Below are 19,368 nucleotides of genomic sequence, written 5' to 3'. Positions count from 1 at the left end.
GCACACATTATGGCTAGGGAAGCGATGAGTATTCATGATTGTCAAATTTGGGTGGAAGACACCCCCTACAATAGCAAACCAAATTCAGTTTGTTGTAATTTGTGAGGACAGTTTGTCCTAAGTAATGAAAGAAGTTGTGATTTTACCATTAAAAAAAAAAAAAAAAATCTGTTATATTATATAGTTTTTTTTTTTTTTGATAAGTATTATATAGTTTCTTAATTGTGACCTAATTAATAATATTTGTACGTAGTATAAGTAACTCTAATCCTATTTGTAGAGCAATTAGTACGTGCAACTTTAGGATAATATAGGATTTAGCCTTTTACAATTTACAACTTGCACTCTTTAATTCCTTGAATAAATTGTAACCAATAATAGTTGCCCTTCGATCATAGTAGCCTTATCTTCTAGCTTCAATGTTGGGAACACAACTATCTTGTACGTTTTATTTCATATTAAGTTCAATACATATATTATAGATTAGTATTAGAAATAGAGTAGTCTCTTGATGTTCACTTTTCATAAATCCAATACATATTTCATTTGTTGTGGGTTTCAATTAGCTTAATTTGTAAAAAAAAAAAATTATTTTCAAATTTAGCGTATATTGAAAATTAATTAGCGTCTAATATAATAATAATCATGCAACCATGTTAAAAGTCTATGTTATTTATCTTCTTTTTTTTTTTTTTTTTTTTTTTTTTTGCTAAATGAAAAAAAAGGAGGTCTTCGGTGTGGGCTCATCGAGTTTATACCACGTGACGGCAATGGGTAATACCACATGTACCACATAAGTTTTGTTGAGACTATTGCTTGAACCGCTCCTCTTTAAGTGCTAGGATAAAGACTCCTACCATCAAGCCACACCCCGTGTGGTTTATCTTATTTATCTATGTATATAAACATCTTTCGTTTAATAATTAAACCAACTTTTTTTTAGAGAATTTCAATTTATGGCGTTCGTTGCTGATGATAGTTTTTTATCATCAGACCAAAACATCAATCAGTTTTTGGTGTAGGCAAATATTGAACTCCAGATCTCTTATTCAACCATCAGAAACTTTGCCGTTTGAACTAACTAGAACCCACTAATAATTAAACCAACTTAAATTAACAGTCATGGAAATTTTAGTTCTAAAACTCAAATGATTAAGTCTATAATAATAATTATTAGCAATCAAAGTCAATTAGAGCATCCACATTAGTGATATTAAATAGCTATATTTCTATTTTTAGCACCACCAATACTTAAAAAGTATGCTCCAGTGGTGTTGCCTTCTTGCTACAGTACATAGCCATAAATAGCAATGTATTGTAGCAAGAAGCTAAAAAAAAATTAAATTTCTCTCTCTTCTCTCATTAAAAAAAATATTTTCTCTTTTTCTTTCTTCCCCTCTCTCCAGCTTCTCTCTTTTCTTCTTTTTTTCCTTCTCATTTTTTTTTCTCTCTAGCGGCTCCCTCATCTCCTTTCTACTTTGCCAATGCCAGCCAGCTCGCCAGCCCATCTTGTCGACCTACAGACCCATCCCGCTGAGACCCCATCTCCCCAGACCCATCTCGCTAAGACCCCATCTCCCCAAGCCCCATCGTCGATTTGTTACCCAAGCCCCATTGCCACCGAGTTTGTGCTAGATTTGTGTTTGTGAACTGAGTTTGTGTTTGTGTTTGTACTGGGTTTCCGCCAAGTTTGTGTTTGTGTGTTGGGTTTGTGCTGATTTGGGGTTACTAGGTGCTAAGTTTCACATTGGTGGTGAAGGTGGTGCCTGAAAACAGTGAAGAATAAGAAAAAAATAAAAAAATAAATAAACTATTTAATGTAATAGATATATTATTTTATTATCTTGAAAATTAAAATAAAATCAATGATTTTGAATGTTTTGAAAAAAAAAATATAAAATAAATAAAATAATTTTTTATAATACCAAATAACTAAAAAAAAATACCCCCACAATGCTCACATGGCCAATTACTTTTATAATCTCGAGTGAAAGGCAAACATTGTCATAAATATATGGTACAAGTATTACTCTTCTTTGTTTCTCAAAAAAAAAAAAAAAAGTATTACTCTTCGAAATAGACAAGGCATGTTAGGTAAGGAACCCCATGTCCTTCTCTGTACACCTTCTTGCAGTTGAGTAGAGTTGCAGAGACGGTCGGGCAGCAAGAGAGCAAGAGAAAAGTAACGGCGTTAACCTGTTTACGTTTGGGAAATGGAAACGACGTTTTAGGCTTTTAACAAACCAAAGGAATATTCTTTTGGTTTGTTAAAGTCGCACTGTTCCACTGGCTTCTTCTTTTTTGGGTTAATATTGCAGTTGAACTAATGTTTGTTCAATTTCTAATATTTCACTGCTTTTTTTCTTTTCTTTTCTTTTTTTCTTTTTTTCTGTGAATGCGTAAAACTATAGTAGTTTTGCTACATTTTTTTTTTTTTTGGTTTGTCTAATACACACTATTTTACATTATAATAAAATATTAATACAATTTCAATATATATATTAACACAACAAATCAACACAATATTTTCACAATTGTTGAGGTGTTAATTCTTTATAGATCAAAATAAAATAATAAAATATCATGCTGGAACCAACCACAACTAAAAATAAAGGTATTGTGAAAAGAGAAATATTACATCCACAATATTTTTCACAACACTTTCATAACAAATCATAGGTGGTAAATTATTATTGGTTCTAATTTAAACTTACTAATGAAACTACTTTTTTGCCCACAATAACAACCTATAACAGCCTACAACTTATATTTGTTGTGAAAATATTGTGAACATAACATTTTTCTTGTGAAAAATGTTAAGACATCTAGTTGCATGTCGTTACAATATTTTCAAAACCACTGAACTTTCAATTCTTTACAAGTTAAAATAAAATATAACAAAATTATAAAAATATTATGAAAATGTTGTGTTATTCTGTTATTTTTTTAGAAATTTTTTGTTGGTTTAGTCAATTTTGTTGAGCCAAAATTTATTGTTTCATATACAGTTTTCTTGGGTTAACCTTTTTTTTTTTCTTTATATACAATTTTAAGTAAAAACACATAGTTTTACACACAAAAACAAAAAACAAAAACTTAGGTTAAAAACACTTTTCATCCTTTATGTTTAGGTTAGTTTAAAATTTTTTCTTAAACTTTAAAATCAAGCAATTTTTCCCTTAATATTTTGAAAAAGAGCAAATATGTCATATTACTATCCTCTTAATTAGACCCTAAAGAAGGCTTATGATCTTAAAATATTTTATTGTATAACGTCTAAAATACTCCTACTAAATTTTAACATCCCAAAATTTTTTTTCACGTATTTTGAGTTTTATATGGTAGTAATTCTTGAAAAGTTGAAATGATAATATAAGGTGTTTAATTTGTTATCTAAAAAACATTGATTTTCTTAGTTTAAATTTTTGAAACTTATAATTTATCCAATAGAAAATTCGATGACACATACCTTTTGTTATTTTATTTTATTTTATTATTTTCTTAGCAAAACTTAGTTGTTTATTGTTAAAAGATGATGATATTCGTTATCATTCTTAGAAGTTTTTAGTGAGTGGATATATTGCCTTTAGTAAATGGGTACTAAAAAACTATTATAGTAAAATAGATATTTATATGTTAAATAGTTACCCTAACTTTGTATGTGATCAAAATTCTTTTACGAATAAGATTAGCTTTTTATGATATAATTATCAAAATTTTTAAAATTAATGTTTCTTTTGATTAATGTAAGTTTCTATGTACTTTAAAAATTAAATGATTTATATTTTTATTTTTATTTTGTGATATAAATAAAATTTAGAATTGACTTTAATCACTACTCTTTTTCTACGGCAAACACGTACTACCCTAATTAGTTTTTAAAAAAACAAGAATATAAATGTGGTCATATATTAGTTAATTAATTAAAAAATATATTATATTTATAATATTTTTACAATAAATCATAAATGAATAAGATACTATCACGTGTCTACATCTTAACGTGTATAGTGCAAAAATAAGAATTTGACCCAAGTTGAATCTAACTATTTTTTTCCCTATATATGATTATTCGTTTGTTTGTGATTCGTTACGACAATATTAACAAAAAAAAATTCCTAATTAAAATGCCACCTTAAACTTAATAGAGCCGCCTTTGCCATTAAATTTGAATGTACCACCCAGCATGCTTGTCGTTTTCACCTTGAAACCCATGCAACCTCTTCGTCCTTTCCGCTTCAAAAACCAAAAACCTCTCTCTGTCTCTCTCTCTCTTACCATAGGAAATATAGCCGAGTCCTACTACTACCAAAGAAAAGGAGGCTCTCTCTCTCTCTCTCTCTCTCTCTCTCTACCATAGGAAATATAGCTGAGTCCCACTCCTACCAAAGAAAAAGAGGCTCTCTCTCTCTCTCATTTGTGGTGGGATGTACCAAATGACCAATGAGATAAGGTTGACATATTTTTGGAATCCAAATAGGCAAATAGTGACGAAAATAGGGTAATTAATAACTTGAAAACTTGAGGCCTGAGGGTCTATATATGATAATCAAATGTTTACTAATTAAACCCCATTTAGGCAATTAATTAAGAAAATTATGCTAAGATAGAGAGCTACAGCCAATGGTTCAATACCTAGCCTGCGGCTCATGATTTATATGAAACAGTCAAAATGTTTTAATGACTTCAGACTCTTCACTATTAGACTAGGCCGTGATGTAAATATATCAGTTTGCTATGCATAACCATTGTCCCAAGATGACACTTGGATCGTCATTAAAATCGCTGGGTATAACAAAGTTAATTTGGTTAAATTTCACAACTAAAAACCACTTTTTTTTTTTTCGATTTTAACCATCCACGTTTTACAATACGCATGCATTTTACTCTTCATTTTGGGATATATCCAATTAAAAATTTAAAAAATAATTATATATATTTGTATATATTTACAACTTGTAGCTAATGGATGTAAAACCAATTTTGTTAGTAACTGACTATAATTTGGCTATAAAAAAAAAAGAAGAAGAGATATTTAAGGGTGGGATATGAATGCATGCTCTATATATTCTTTATGCACATGATTCGCCTAAAAGTTGGGTTAATTAGTCAATTTGTTGCAGCTTAATTAATTTATAAATTAAGAGAGTGTTGGTTTCTTCCCATCCAAAAAAAAAAAAAAAGAGTGTTGGTTTCTCGAGGTACACCAGTTTAAAACTTTGTTTTTTCTTATGTATAAGCACAATTTAATCAAGCCTCAAATTTATTTTTATCTCATTAAAACAAGCTATAACCACCTTCTTCTTCTTCTTCTTCTTCTTCTTCTTTTTTTTTTTTTTTATTATTATTATAAATTTAAGGGCTATGTAAGCAATAACAAACATACGCTTAGTCCTTTTTTGTTAGGACATTTTGATTTGATTTAAAAGATTTTATCAATTAACTTGCTTGAAAGCTTGAGACAATAACAAAACTCTTACTTTTGGGGGTGGGGGTGGAAGCTCTCCGGTATATATAAGAATTAAATATCTTTTTCTGGTAATTAATATGTTTTTGCTAAAAGCAACTACATATTTAGAGGTTAACCCAAGTTATAATCTCTATATATAATCATCACATATAGTTGGTACTTGGTACTGCTCCATAGAATATCTAAATTTAATCAATATGTTGGGTTAAAATAGATTGATTCCGGTTAATTAATTCAATTACCCAAATTGATTAATTAGGTTAAATTACATGCAAATAGTGGAGGCACCAACAAATCACCCAATAAATTAAATGTAATGGAAAATAAATTAACACGGTGATTTGTTGACAAATGAGAAAAGCCTCTCGCAAGGCAAAAACTCTACTGGGTGAATTTAAGGTCACCACTCCTAAGAATCCACTAATCAATACTCAAGTGATTACAAGTATAAAAAATCTTACCACTATCCTAGCCTATCCCAAAATACCAACATATAGTTGAACATTTGCTTCAATACCCAATTGAACTTGATCTTGTAGTAGACTCTTTATTTTGCACAAATCTCTAATCTGTGACTAACTCCTTTGCACGAATTCTAGTACGTGACTAAATCTAATAACTTGATTTATTGTTGTTGGCTGCAAAGTTCTTCACTTCATAAGCGATGAAAATCAGAAAGTACTTTATTACAAAACCTTAAGACATACAAATGCAATAGCTTTACACAAAGTATATGAGTTATAGGTCTCTATTTTCATACTTGATGACTTTTAAAATAAGCCTTATATATGACTAGGGTTGTAGAGAGATCGTAATTCTGAAATCGTAATTCTCAATAGATTGAGCTTGTGTCGAGTTTCCTCATTAATTCTCGATAGTAGCTAGTGTTGAGTTAGTGTCGAGCTTTAATGAAACAACTTTTTTTTTTCACTTATTTCTTGAATCAAACTTCATATCTTTGATGATACCACTTGATATGTTTAAACAACATACTTCTTGATACATTAAACCCAACTTAGATCTACCCAATTATAAGTAAAGTGTGTTTTGTCAAATGATTAGCCAATTACATAAAAAATAAGACCCTAACACAATGTTATAGGGTGGTCCTATGAGAGCAAATTAGCTTAGAGGTCCATTATCCTATGTTTTTCCTCAAAGTAAAGATAGACAAAGAAGATAAATGTTATGATGCATAGAACGCCACATGAGATAGATAAAGAGGGGAATATATCGATTGATTGAATTTGAAGAGAATATAGTAAAAAGGAATGGAAAAGAAGTAATTCCCATGTTTTATTTTATTCTTTTATATGCATATTTTTCAAGAATGAGAAAAATATTAAATAATTTACAATTGAAATAAAGATGAAATATTTATTTTATTTTATTTTGTTTTGAGAATAACAGAAATGAGTAAAATTTTATTAGTGTGAACTGTGTGATTAAGATATACATGATATAACTTTTTCTTAATACTACGCTTAATATTTAACAAATACATTTTGGTTTCATTTACACGTTCTCTTAAATTTTTGTTAATTCGATGTATGTCATTTATATTTGTTTCGTAAAATCATTTTATGTATCACTTTAAAGAACAAAAAAATTATAAGTGAGATAGTTATTAATTGATCATATTTTGCAAGCATGGATGATGTAAAAAGATACAAAATCCAAAAATTGATTTGTTAAAAAAGAAACTTATGTATTAGATGATACAAACCTAACTCAAACTATATATACGTGTGTGTTTGTTTTTAAAAACTCTCAAATATCCAAGAAAAAACATATATACATCATTGTGGGAGGACTTTTGTCTCGACTCCCAATCAGGTATTGTTCGCTTTGGGATGGGTAAGGATCGACCTACATCCCACCCACACGAATTTGCTCAATCCGATCACACACACTACGGTACACCCTTCTAATATTGGTGCGGGTGGGATTGAGCAAATTCGTGCGGGTGGGACGTAGGTCGATCCTTGCCCATTCCAAAACAAACAATACCTGATTGGGGGCCAAGACGAAAGTCCTCCCACAATCATTATTTATTTTTTTCTATTTTTTTCATTCTTGGTTAAGTTACTAATTTTACCCTTCTAATATTGGGCAAAGTTCAATTTGGTCTCTTGACTATTAGTTGTGTCAATCAATCTTTTGAATTTTAATATTAAGTTAACATTATTCTTAGCTATTTGCATTTTTCATTTAAATTTTAATGAAATTAATAATCAATCTTTTGAATTTTAAAATTACGTTAACATTATTCTTAGCTATGTGCATTTTTCATTTATATTTTAACAAAATTAATAATCAAAATTGACTAGATTTTAATACGTTCACAATTTTCATATCAACCTTAACTAGTGTCAGTATTGCGACTAATTCATTAAAAATTGAGTCAAGAGGAGATTCAATGATGCAACTAAATTAATTTTGAAAATTGATAGACTGAATTAACACAATTAACAGGTTAATAATCAAATTAAATTTTTACTTAATAATTAATAACAGGACCATGTTGAATAAAAATTCTTAGTGCTCTACTGTACATTCCATTGATTTTTTTCTCATTTAACTTTAATTACTATGTAGGGTCACGATTCGTGGCGGACCGTAACAGTGTCGGGTTCGCACGTAAAACGGCCTTAACAATATCATTTGTAGAGCGTGGGTTTGAAAGGCTAGGCCTTGATCGATAGGCGGTGAGTTTTTCAGGGGGTTCATACAAGGTTAAATGATCGTCACCCCTAGAGTACTTCTCATGGAGGTGGGCTGGGAGGCTCTCGTTTCTTGGCCATTTTTTCCCAGCCCCTTCCCAAGATTACTTAGTTTTCCTTTTATACTCGCCTGTATCCATTTATCCTTCATCCACGTGTAGGGTCAATCTTTCCAAGGCTGATACTTGTCCCATCAGTCTATCCCCCAAAGTCATTGGGGGTGGTTGTAAAAGCCAAAGAATGCGGCCCTGTCGGGTTCAGAACATTAAATGATAATAACAGCAGCTTTCCCCGGATATTTTAGATCTTTTTTCCGAGTTTCAGTTTTATACCATTTTTACCCTTCTTTACGAGGGGGAACTTTGGGTCTGCCGAGGACTGAACTACCCTCGGCGGTACCCAAAGTCTATTTTGTTGAACTTGGGCCATAATCCTCCTCGGCTTGGCCCATAAATCATTTACGCCCTACATACTATATAAGGGAATATATATATATATATATATATGATAGGCTACAATTAGTAAAATATAAAGTTGAACACTTAGAATGTATTGAGTATTTTTATTCGAACCACATTAGTACGTAATTTAATTTTTTTTCCACCATCTAGAATACGATGTGTATTTTTTTTTTTTTTTTTTTTTTCCATTTCAAACCTTAATTATTCTATAAAGTAAATAAAGGGATGTAGACTACATGATGAAGCATAAATTACAACACTAAGAGTGGGACATAATATTTTTATTTGGTAATTAACATCCATTGTTTTACCTAACCTGCACGCATGGTGCGTGAGGGGAATAAAAACCATATCGCGTGAGGCATAACAACTCATTGTCCCACATTGAGTGTTTCACTTTATTTCTAACCAATCAGAGCTTAACACGCCTTCATTTTTGTTTTCTTACAAAGTAACAAAAATTTAAAAGGAAAGAAAAGTAGACATATGGTATAGTCTATAGAGTAGTTGGTCCATTGTTTTACCTATCTTATCTTATGTGCATAGTGTGAGGTGAATAAAAATCATTTGTCACACGCTGAGTATTAGTATAATATACTTTATATTACACCAATCACAACTTGCAACAAGTTCATTATTGCTTTCTTATAAAGAAACCGAAGTTTAAAAGACAAGAAAACTAGATATATATAATAAAATAGAATAAATCTTACTATGTTCCACTTCTTATATCCGCTTTATGCTTCATCAATTTTGATATGTCATGTGTACAACTTTTATTTTTCTCCATTCTAAACTTTGGTTGAAGTAGAGTAAGCACAAATTGAAATACTAATAATTCGTTTTTTACTAACAAAAATATTAAAATCTATATCTTTTAATAAACATTATATTATCGAGGTTTCGAAAGGTCGCTAATAAATGCGGGGAAAAAGGTATAGGCTGTGGAGAAGACACGCAGGCGTGACATGCATGCAGGCTTGGCGTACATAGAAGGCATGCACATTGAACTTATCGGACACAAATTAGCAAACATTGCCAGGGGCTAATGGCTATAACACTAGAGAGAGAGAGAGAGCAGAAAAAGCAGTGAAAAAATGTGCAGAAGTTGTACAAACAAAAGCACTACATTTGATTTCCTTACCTTATATCCCCCGCCTCATTATGTACTGTCTTTGTACCACTTGCTGTTCCATACTAAAACAAAAACAAAAACAAAAACATCCTCTCTCTCTCTCTCTCTCTCTCTCACACACACACACACACAGATACACAAAAACAAACGTTACAACCAGAACCAAAGGCATCACGCTATACACACACAGAGAGAGGCAGCAATTACAGACCTTTTAGAGAGAGAGAGAGAGAGAGAGGCTGTGTTAGCTCTGGCTTGATAGTGAAGATGACAAAGAAAGAGAGAGGTAGTAGTCTAAGTTGTTGTAACAGTCTCACACATTGAACGATCTGCTGTGGACACGATGTACACACCTGATTCTTAAGCCTTTCTTTCTCTCTCTCTCTCTCTCTCCCTCTCACTTGTTGTGTTAGGCTCCTTTAATCTTCTGGGTATTCCTTTATTTTCTCTTCTCTTTCTACTTTCTCAAAGCTTTCGTTTGCTAGCTTGGAAGAGAAACAAAGAAAGAAAAAGATGGGTAGCGTTGCAGAAAGTACTGAGAGAAAAAGACGTATCCACACTGGCTTGCTTCCTCACAGCAACCAAGGTAAGATCTCTCCCTTTTTTTTTTTCTTTTTTTTTTAATAATTTATATTTTTGTTATTTGTGTGTTTTGTGTTGGACTGTTTGGATATGTTTTATTTTGATTTTTGAGTGGTGATTTGACTTCTTAAAATAAATAAATAAATCCAATGAACAAATGTATTTTGCATGTTAATGAATCCTATTTTTTAAAGAAAGTTTTCCTTAAAAATGTGATTTTTTGCATTCAATCATGTTTCATATTTTCCTATGTTATTTATTTTGTTAATTTTTTTCCCTTTTTTTTTACAAATTTTAGCTCCAGAATTTAGATTTTCAAATCTCATTAGAATCCATGAACACGACTGTGTATTTTGATTCTACTTCTGTATTTCCTTTGAGACTCAGACTATTGCAAATGACTGTCTTGGTCTATTAATATCCCATTGACCTTAATCACTAAAATTTTGTCCCAAATCTCTTCAGGCCACTCTTCACTGAAATGGGTTTCTCACTTTCTATTGTGCTAGTCATTACCAGAATGGGAATTGGGTTACCATTGTTTTGCTTAATCATCACTAAATTGAGTTCCAATATGTTATACTTACTTATCCCAAATATGTGTTCTGGGTTTTCTCTCTCTCTCTCCTCTGTATGATTATGATTGGTTTTCTGTTACTATGTTTGGTTGTATGTGGTGGTAATTTTTCTTGTAATGATTCTAGGAGAGAAAGATGAATTGTATGTTGAACTATGGCATGCATGTGCTGGACCTCTTGTTTACATCCCGCGCGCTGGAGAGAAAGTATTCTACTTCCCTCAAGGTCACATGGAACAGGTTCCATTCTTGTTTGTCTCTTTTTTCTCTTCTATAGTCTTATTATTTTATCAGCTCCCCTGCCTCATAAGTCTTAACTCTGTTCTGTTTCCTGAACTGAATTTATTTGAATCCTGATTATAGTTTTGTATCTTCTGTTACATGTTGACTCATTGCCTGAAACCAAAAATCATTGCTAAAGATTGTTTTCATAGATGTACATATGATTTCTTTTTTGGTAAAGGCCCAATTTGGAATATGTGACTTGATAATATAGACAAACATTTTGTGCGCATTTGGTATTTGATGATAGTTGCATTGCATTGCCCTATTTCCGTCCTTGTAGGATTTTTTTTTTTTGATAGGTAATAAGAGTATTATTAAAAAAACCATAAAAGAAAAGTAAGCAAATACAAGGTGTTCATGATGGTGAACACAAAAAAATGCAACAAGCAAACAATTCGCATCAAACAACCAGGAAAAACTTAAAGTACAATACTAAGGGAAGAAATGAACTCCAAGATAGTAGAGCAATCCGAGAAGCCCCAACACCTAGACCAATCAAATAAAGTCTTCTGGCGTAGAGCTTGTAATTGAACCAATGATTTCTCAGCATCCTCAAAAGAGTGCCAGTTTCTTTCCGTCCAAACAATCCACATCAAACAGCTAGGGACTATATTCCATATGTCAGAATTAAATTTTCCCAGCCAATAGCTCCAACAATACACCAAGTTTTCCACATAGCCTAGCATGAACCATTGGATCCCAAACATCTGAAACATATATACCCACAATGAGTGAGTTACAGGACAATGGAGGAGGAGATGATCCACAATTTCCTCATTACGATGGCACATACAACACCGATTCACCAAAATGCGCCCCCTAAGCATAAGATTATCCAATGTAAGGATCTGCCCATGAGCCGTTGTCCACACAAAAAATGCCACCCTCTTAGGAATCTTAACTTTCCAAACACCCTTCCACGGAAAATTGGATGCAGATGCACCCCGAATATTATTGTAATAGGACCGAGTATCAAACTTGCCATTCCCATTGAGACACCAATGAGAAGTGTCACTCCCAACACCTCTAGGGATCCAAGATTGAATGAACTCAAGGAAAGAGACGGCAGCCTCTAATTTCCGTCCTTGTAGGATTTTATGTGTGAATCCATCATCTTTGATGGGGCTATCTTTCAAATCAAAGCCACTGGCACTAGATAGTAGAAAATCAAGTTGTGGCAATTAATGAAATCAGTAGATGTTATAAATTTTGGGATGACTTTTGATTTTTCCATTGCTCCCATGTAAGTTTTAATGGATGCGTTCATATACCATGCAGTAACCAATGTGCCCTATATGTTTAATTAAGTGCTTGGCATATTATGATGTAGCAACATTATTGTTCTCCTTGGTTAGTTGGGTTCATACTTGGTTATATGAAATTTGATATAGGTTGAGGCGTACACCTCTGACGATGGTATAATGGAAATGCCAATTTACAATTTGCGTTCTAAGATCCTCTGCAAGGTTGTTTATGTTCAGCTAAAGGTACATCATCTCTATTTTTATTGTTTTTTTACTTAATTTTGATAATGTGTTTGAATTGGGACTTTAGGCTACTTGAAGAAAAATACACACACAAGCATGCACAAGCACACACATACGTATACAAACTTAAGGAGTTCTTTCTAATTGATTTGGTTTTGCAGGCTGAAGCTAACACAGATGAGGTGTTTGCTCAAATTACGTTGCTTCCAGTGGCAGAGGTAAGTTAATGAATGCTGAGATGTTTGGGTCCGACATATCACTTGTGCATATAAATGAATGGTATCTTATCTTATCTAACTTGGGGAGCATTTGGAAATCACATGTACCTGAGATTAATAGATTTTCAAAGCCATTTTTAATTTGTCAACTTGAGAGTTCTGTTCTCTTTACAGGATTTATGGTAAATCCAATGTCTGCATTTGTGTGCAAGGAGATATTTTATCTTTCATCTAGTTTTTGGAAACTGATAAAAACCAATTTCTTGTCTCTGCTGTGTTCCTTTCAACAGTGTGTTTTTACTTATAAAATTGGGGCTCACTAATTGTCAGTAGTTTTATTGAGGTGTCAAAAAATTCGGGGCATCAAGCTTTATTCTGGTCATTTGATACCATTTTAAAACTTCTGATGTCAATGGCCATTCATGTGACCACTTTGTGCATCTAAATACCGTTAAGAGTTGATCTTAATAATTTCATCTTTAAGTAATATTTCTGTCTTCTCCTGCTACTTCCATTATTAAAAGAATTCCGTTATTGCTTTGGCTACTTGCAGCAAGACGAGCCAAGTTCGGAGGATGAAAATGCTCTATTTTCACCTCAGAGAATTGGTGTATGCTCCTTTATCAAGACTCTCACTACCTCTGACACAAGCACGCATGGTGGATTCTCTGTTCCCAAGCGCCATGCTACTGAGTTTCTCCCACCTCTGGTTAGTGCCCTTTTTCTTTTTCTTTTTTTATAATTCAATAGTTGGGGGAGGGGGGGGGGGGTTGAACCCTGGATGTCTTTGTTGAAAATACCAAGATGTGCTAGTTGAGCTACAAGACTCTTAGCAACTATGGTTAGTGTCCTTGTCAAGACTTTGTATCTTAACTATCTCCAACTTATTAAAGACAGCGTGTGAGAAAAATAAATAAATAAAAGAATGGACTGGCCACAAAATGTTGGTATGATATTTGAGTTAGGCTCACATGAGTTATTCCCTAAAGAAGCCTTAGAATGGTAGATTTTGGGTTCTCTTCTCTAGGTTTGTAATATTATGAAATCCTAAAATGTAGCCAATCCCGTTCTCTCTTCTTCCTGCTCAGATTATTTGCAAGAAATAAAAAATAAGTATGTGATGTTAGTCCTCTCCGTTTTGCAAGTATTTGTACATACAGAATCTTTTATCACATTCTCTTTCTTATGGAATCATTTGTACATCATTGAGCTCACTTCAAGTATTGGACAAGAAGCCAGTTCATTCTTATATTATCTATGTTATTGCAGGACACAACTCAGCAAACACCCGCACAGGAATTGGTTGCTAAGGACTTGCATGGCTATGAATGGCACTTTCGCCATACTTATCGTGGTATGTTTACGAAGCTCAATTATTCTGAAAGCATCTAGGCTTGAAATATTCTAAGCTTCAACTTCATTCCTTCAATGAATCACAAGCTAAACATGAATGTTTGAGTATTCTGTATTGGATCAGTTCACTGTTCTTTACTGGTCATTTAAAAACACAAGTTGGAGACATTGCCATGATTACCATCTTAAATTAGAGTAAGGATGTTTCCTTGATTCTACACCCCTACAACAAACCCAATTGATCTAAAGGCTTTGGTTTTCAAATTTAGGATTGGGTTGGCTTGGTTTGATAATTTCCCGAACTGATGGGGTTGGGTTGGGTTGAAAAGATCCTATAACCAACCCAACCCATGCAAACACCTTAATCCACAATGGACCAATGTTTGAAGAGCCACAGTTTTGGTCATTTTATATTTGAGGTTATATCCCTATTAAGTTGTTTACGATTTGGAGAATATTTCTCATGCATTTTTTCATACCTACAAAACCTTAGATTTAAGCTGCTAATGCTTAAACCACATTGATTCAGGTCAGCCGAAGCGGCACTTGCTCACTAGCGGTTGGAGTACCTTTGTGACTGCAAAGAAGCTTGTTGCTGGAGATGAATTTATCTTCCTTAGGTTCTCTCTCTCTCTCTCTTGTCCGTGGGTATATGTTCTAGGATTTTTGGGGTTGGTATATGTGTATTAAAAAAGAGGGTTGGGGGGGGGGGGGGTTATTTCCTGGCACTTTTTGAATCTATGTCGACATTACTATTATTGTTATTGTTATTGTTGCTTGACAGAGGGGAAAATGGACAACTTCGTGTTGGGGTCCGCCGTGCTATGAAACAACTAAATAGTCCATCAGTATCTGTAATATCTGGATACAGCATGCAACATGGCATACTTGCTGGTGCTTTCCATGCCGTTTCTACTGGAACCATGTTTACTGTATACTACCGCCCTTGGTACGCTGTAATCATCTTATGCAAAGAATCATTGAGTGCAATACTTTTATCAGGGGATAACTTTGTATCTCTGTATCATTGGTGACAAAAGATTTTTAGGTAATAAACAAGAAACCATTTAATTCATGTTCTGCAGGACAAGTCCTTCCAAATTTATCATACCTTTTGATCAGTACATGAAGTCAACTGAAAATTACTATTCAATTGGAACAAGATTCAGAATGCGGTTTGAAGGTGAAGAATGTTCAGAAAAGAGGTAATGAGATAAGCCTTTGTGAACCACTTGGCTCTATCTTTCACAATTAATCTTCTTGTTATTCTTGCTTATTTCAAATTATATTGAAGACATATCACTCCAACCCCACTCCCCCTCTCCAATGAAAAGAAGAAAAAGAAACTAGATATATACAACATTGTTAGTGCTTATGTCCCTGCAATTAAGAAAAATGAATGAAGAGGCTTTAATTGGAGCATGGCACGCTATGATTTTTATCCAACGATTGTTTGATGAAAATAGTGATTGCAGCTTATCTTCCCGCATTGAAGCACATATATATGCCCTCTGCATTCTCTTGACTGAATGTTATTACTGTGCCAATCAGGTATATGGGTACTATAGTTGGTAACAAAGATATTGATTGCATTAGGTGGCCTGGTTCAGAATGGAGATGTCTTGAGGTACCAAGCTGTTTTCATGACTTTAAGATGCCTTTTGGCCCTTCAACAGTATTTTGTAGTTATAGTATCCTTCTACTCTGATAATTATTTCACAAGCTATTTCTCCTTTCAGGTGCAATGGGATGCCACACCGGACACATTTTTGCATCCTGAAAGGGTTTCACCTTGGAACATTGAGCTGATAGAATCTACTTACAAGAGGTCTACTTCTATCATATCCGAACAAAATAGGAAACGACCAGTTAATCCATCGTCTGAGTGTTCTTGCTTGAGTAGAGATGGTTTGTATCCCTCATCTATCTTGTGTTCTGAATTTCAAACTCTTATTGGAAGATTTCTCTGTATATCAGAAAGCTGGTAGATATTTTTGTATTAATCTCAATGCCTATATCATCAAATGCAGTTTATTTTCTGACCAATCAAATTCTCTTTTCTATTAGGTTTGGTTCAATATCCAGCTGAATATACATGTCCAAAACACCTAAGGGTCTTTCAAGGTCAAGATAAAAGGAACACTGGTGCTCAAGAACTGGGTGCACAAACCCCTGATGTATTACCACATCTGGTAGCCCCATCAAATCCTAATTGGGGCCATAGGCATTTGGGATTAGAGAATCAGCTATGCAGTCCAATGCATGAACGATTGTCTCAATGTAACAGCAACAAAATATCATATTTAAGTAAGAATATAGCGGCTCCTTGCCCCACGCACCAATGGAATCCAAGATATGGAGTCTGTGACAATGTTGCAGCTAGCAGAAACACTTCAGTTTCAAATGTCACCTCTAGCAATTCTGGGTACCAGGAATGCAGGGCTTCTGAATCAAGGGATGAGAATGAAGCTCTGCTTGCCCCACCAACTGGCTGTTACAGATACAGGCTTTTTGGTGTCAATCTATTTAATAGTTACCCGGAGCTCCCTTCACCACAAGTAGCCACTTATTGTGAGCTTTCAAGTCCTTGTTCGGTTCCTCCAACATCTCAGTCAAGTGTTTGTCAAACTATCCAGGTTTCAGAGCCCTCTAAGAGTAGCTCGGACGTTCTTCTGGACAAACAATGCAACAATTGTTCTATCACTAATAGGAGTTGCACAAAGGTAATTTATTTAATTTTAATTTCTTTTACAACTTACAGGGCAAATAGTACTAATTGAATTGCAATTACTGAACTTGAATAACAAGTCATCAGAGTGTGGCAACATCACAGAGATTAAGGTTCCTGCACTTAAAATATAAGCAAGTAATCACGTAATTTCTAGATATGTTGATTGGGACCCTTGTGGAGTTTAAAATGATAGTGCTTAATTGAAGCTACGCAGCTGGGTGCATCTTTTATATATCATTTAGGTTTGATTTGTTTTAATAGTGCATATGAAGTAGGCATTTAAGGTCATTCTTCTTTGAAAGTTGCCTTAGAAGCATAATGGTGCAGGCATGGAATTTAGTTGTTTCCTCTCACATCCTTGTTATGGTTGAGTTGATTGGAGAAGCTAATCTTGAGTAACTGTAAACTGCAACTCTTCTAGGTGCGCAAGTATGGAAATGCTCTTGGAAGATCAGTTGACCTAATGCGATTTGATGGGTATGATGAACTGATTTCAGAGCTTGACCATATGTTTGATTTCAAAGGAAGTTTGATCAATGGAAGCAGTGGGTGGCATGTAACCTTTACAGATGATGAAGGGGACATGATGCCAATAGGAGATTACCCATGGCAGTTAAGGACCAAAACCCATATTACAGTCTCAAAAAAAGTGTTTGGTGGTGTTTTGGAGTTCGATTTGATATTTTTATAACTGGGCTAATCTGGTGATATTGCTTTATATATGCAGGGAATTTTGCCTCATGGTGCGAAAGATGCTTATCTATCCAAAGGAAGAGATTGACAGGCAGAATCCAGGCTCACCAGATCCAACTCCCCTCTAATTGCTCTTTGCCGAGGTTACTTATGTCTTATTTTGCATCTGATTATATACTTCAATAATACATATGAGAGAGAGAGAGATAGAGATGGTATCACTTGTCAGTCCATTATGTGAACATAGCTATGCACAATATGTTATGCTGTTAGTTGAATTGGGATGAAAACCTATGCACTTTAATTATGTAAATGCAGCAATGCTTGCTACATGAATGCTGCTATTTATTTTATCTACTAGCAAGGTGGTGGTGGTGGTTTTTTTTTTTTCCCCTGATGATAATCAGTCAGGAACTTTTAGTAGACCACACTACCAAACTCAGTTATAGATGTCATAGCCCAATGGCTTATCTGTACACAATCTCAGTTATGGATATAAAAAATAAAATTAAAAAAAAAAAAAAAACAAGGCTACAACCACAATTCAATCAGCTCTAGTATACAGAACAGTCACAGGATACCCTGGTAACACTATAAAGCTCTATTTAAACCAGGACCACTGAACCTTCCTTTAGCAGCTACACGCACTTTTATCTCCCATTTGATGGATTGGACAATACTTTCTTCAGATTTAACTTGTTCACTATGGACATTTTTGTTTCTTTGAATCCAAATATGTAGACTACTAGATTGTAGCTCCCCATGACAGCTTACTAATAGTAGTTTGTACACCACTCCCTTTCCATTTGTACCTATACCCCAATCCACCACCTTCTCCCATTCAGTATGTGGGTTAGAGTTCAAATAAAGATCCATCTTTTTACCAAACTCTCTTTGTGAAACCACACTCTAAGAACATATGATCTCTGCATTCCCAACTGTTTTTACAGAAAACACAGCTTAGAAGGCCAATTGAGCATAGTTAGTTACATAAAAGTATAAAAGCATGTTTTGGTAGAGCTCAAGGAAACCATGCCAGAGTTTTAACTTCTTCCTTCCTTGATCTAATGGCATTCCAAGTATATGAGGTTGACTTTGAGAACATGTTGGATTTAGAAGGAACCCACAATGGCTTGTCATGACTTTTGAGCTCCACAAGAAAAAGTTTAATCTGAACTTCCACTAAAGCATTAGACCAAGCCGGCAACCGATATAAATGGTAGAAACCTTGGCCTCAATAGTAACTCCCAGGCTCCCAGCATCTATACTATCCTTGGGTTATATTTAGTATATAAATTATTAAACTACATCCAAGTGCCGCCAATCCAACCAAAGATTCATAAAACTACCTGATAGAATTATAGTTAAATGATTAAAACTACAATTTTCTAACAATTTAAACTTTTGGGACAATCTGTAATTTATTTATTACTACCAATACCAATTTCAATTTTTATAAACTTTCTAGCTTCACTCCTCGAGTTCAGGATTTTCCTCCATCCCAAATACATTCTTGGGAATTTTTTGCTATCCAAAGGCACCAGCAAGGTTGTTTCTGTTGCTTGTAGAATATGGTGTTGTATTGAGGGCATGCCTAAGATTGTTCCAAAAATTCCAACTAACCGACTAGTTCTAATTCATTTCATTGAATTA

At 33.7% G+C, this 19,368-nt stretch overlaps 1 protein-coding gene across 2 annotated transcripts; it reads left to right on the top strand.

Moving 5' to 3' along the window:
* The first annotated feature begins 9,744 nt into the window (after positions 1 to 9,744).
* LOC115972473 (auxin response factor 2-like) lies at positions 9,745 to 18,068 on the top strand. Of its 2 annotated transcripts, XM_031092775.1 has the most exons (14): positions 9,746 to 10,375; positions 11,076 to 11,188; positions 12,625 to 12,720; positions 12,882 to 12,938; positions 13,492 to 13,647; positions 14,208 to 14,292; positions 14,821 to 14,911; positions 15,076 to 15,240; positions 15,377 to 15,496; positions 15,843 to 15,918; positions 16,031 to 16,199; positions 16,359 to 17,014; positions 17,444 to 17,634; positions 17,750 to 18,068. In XM_031092775.1, the coding sequence occupies exons 1-14, from the start codon at positions 10,303 to 10,305 to the stop codon at positions 17,841 to 17,843; spliced, it is 2,142 nt and encodes a 713-aa protein (XP_030948635.1). In that variant the 5' UTR covers positions 9,746 to 10,302; the 3' UTR covers positions 17,844 to 18,068. The 2 variants fall into 2 exon arrangements, with proteins under 2 accessions (XP_030948636.1, XP_030948635.1); XM_031092776.1 differs by lacking the exon at positions 17,444 to 17,634 and having other exon boundaries at positions 9,745 to 10,375; positions 17,750 to 17,898.
* The last annotated feature ends 1,300 nt before the right edge of the window (positions 18,069 to 19,368 follow it).

The sequence above is a fragment of the Quercus lobata genome, chromosome 12 (assembly GCF_001633185.2).
Source record: "Quercus lobata isolate SW786 chromosome 12, ValleyOak3.0 Primary Assembly, whole genome shotgun sequence".
NCBI classification, from domain to species: domain Eukaryota; kingdom Viridiplantae; phylum Streptophyta; class Magnoliopsida; order Fagales; family Fagaceae; genus Quercus; species Quercus lobata.
The sequence above is the reverse complement of the archived record's forward strand: the minus strand, read 5'-3'. Positions and strand labels throughout refer to the sequence as shown.

Bases quoted from the DNA above. Each gene is read 5' to 3' on its own strand.
- LOC115972473 (XM_031092775.1), top strand. From the start codon at position 10,303: ATGGGTAGCGTTGCAGAAAGTACTGAGAGAAAAAGACGTATCCACACT. The intron at 13,648-14,207 runs GTTAGTGCCCTT...ATGTTATTGCAG, and splicing joins CTGAGTTTCTCCCACCTCTG to GACACAACTCAGCAAACACC. The intron at 15,241-15,376 runs GTACGCTGTAAT...CATGTTCTGCAG, and splicing joins ACTGTATACTACCGCCCTTG to GACAAGTCCTTCCAAATTTA.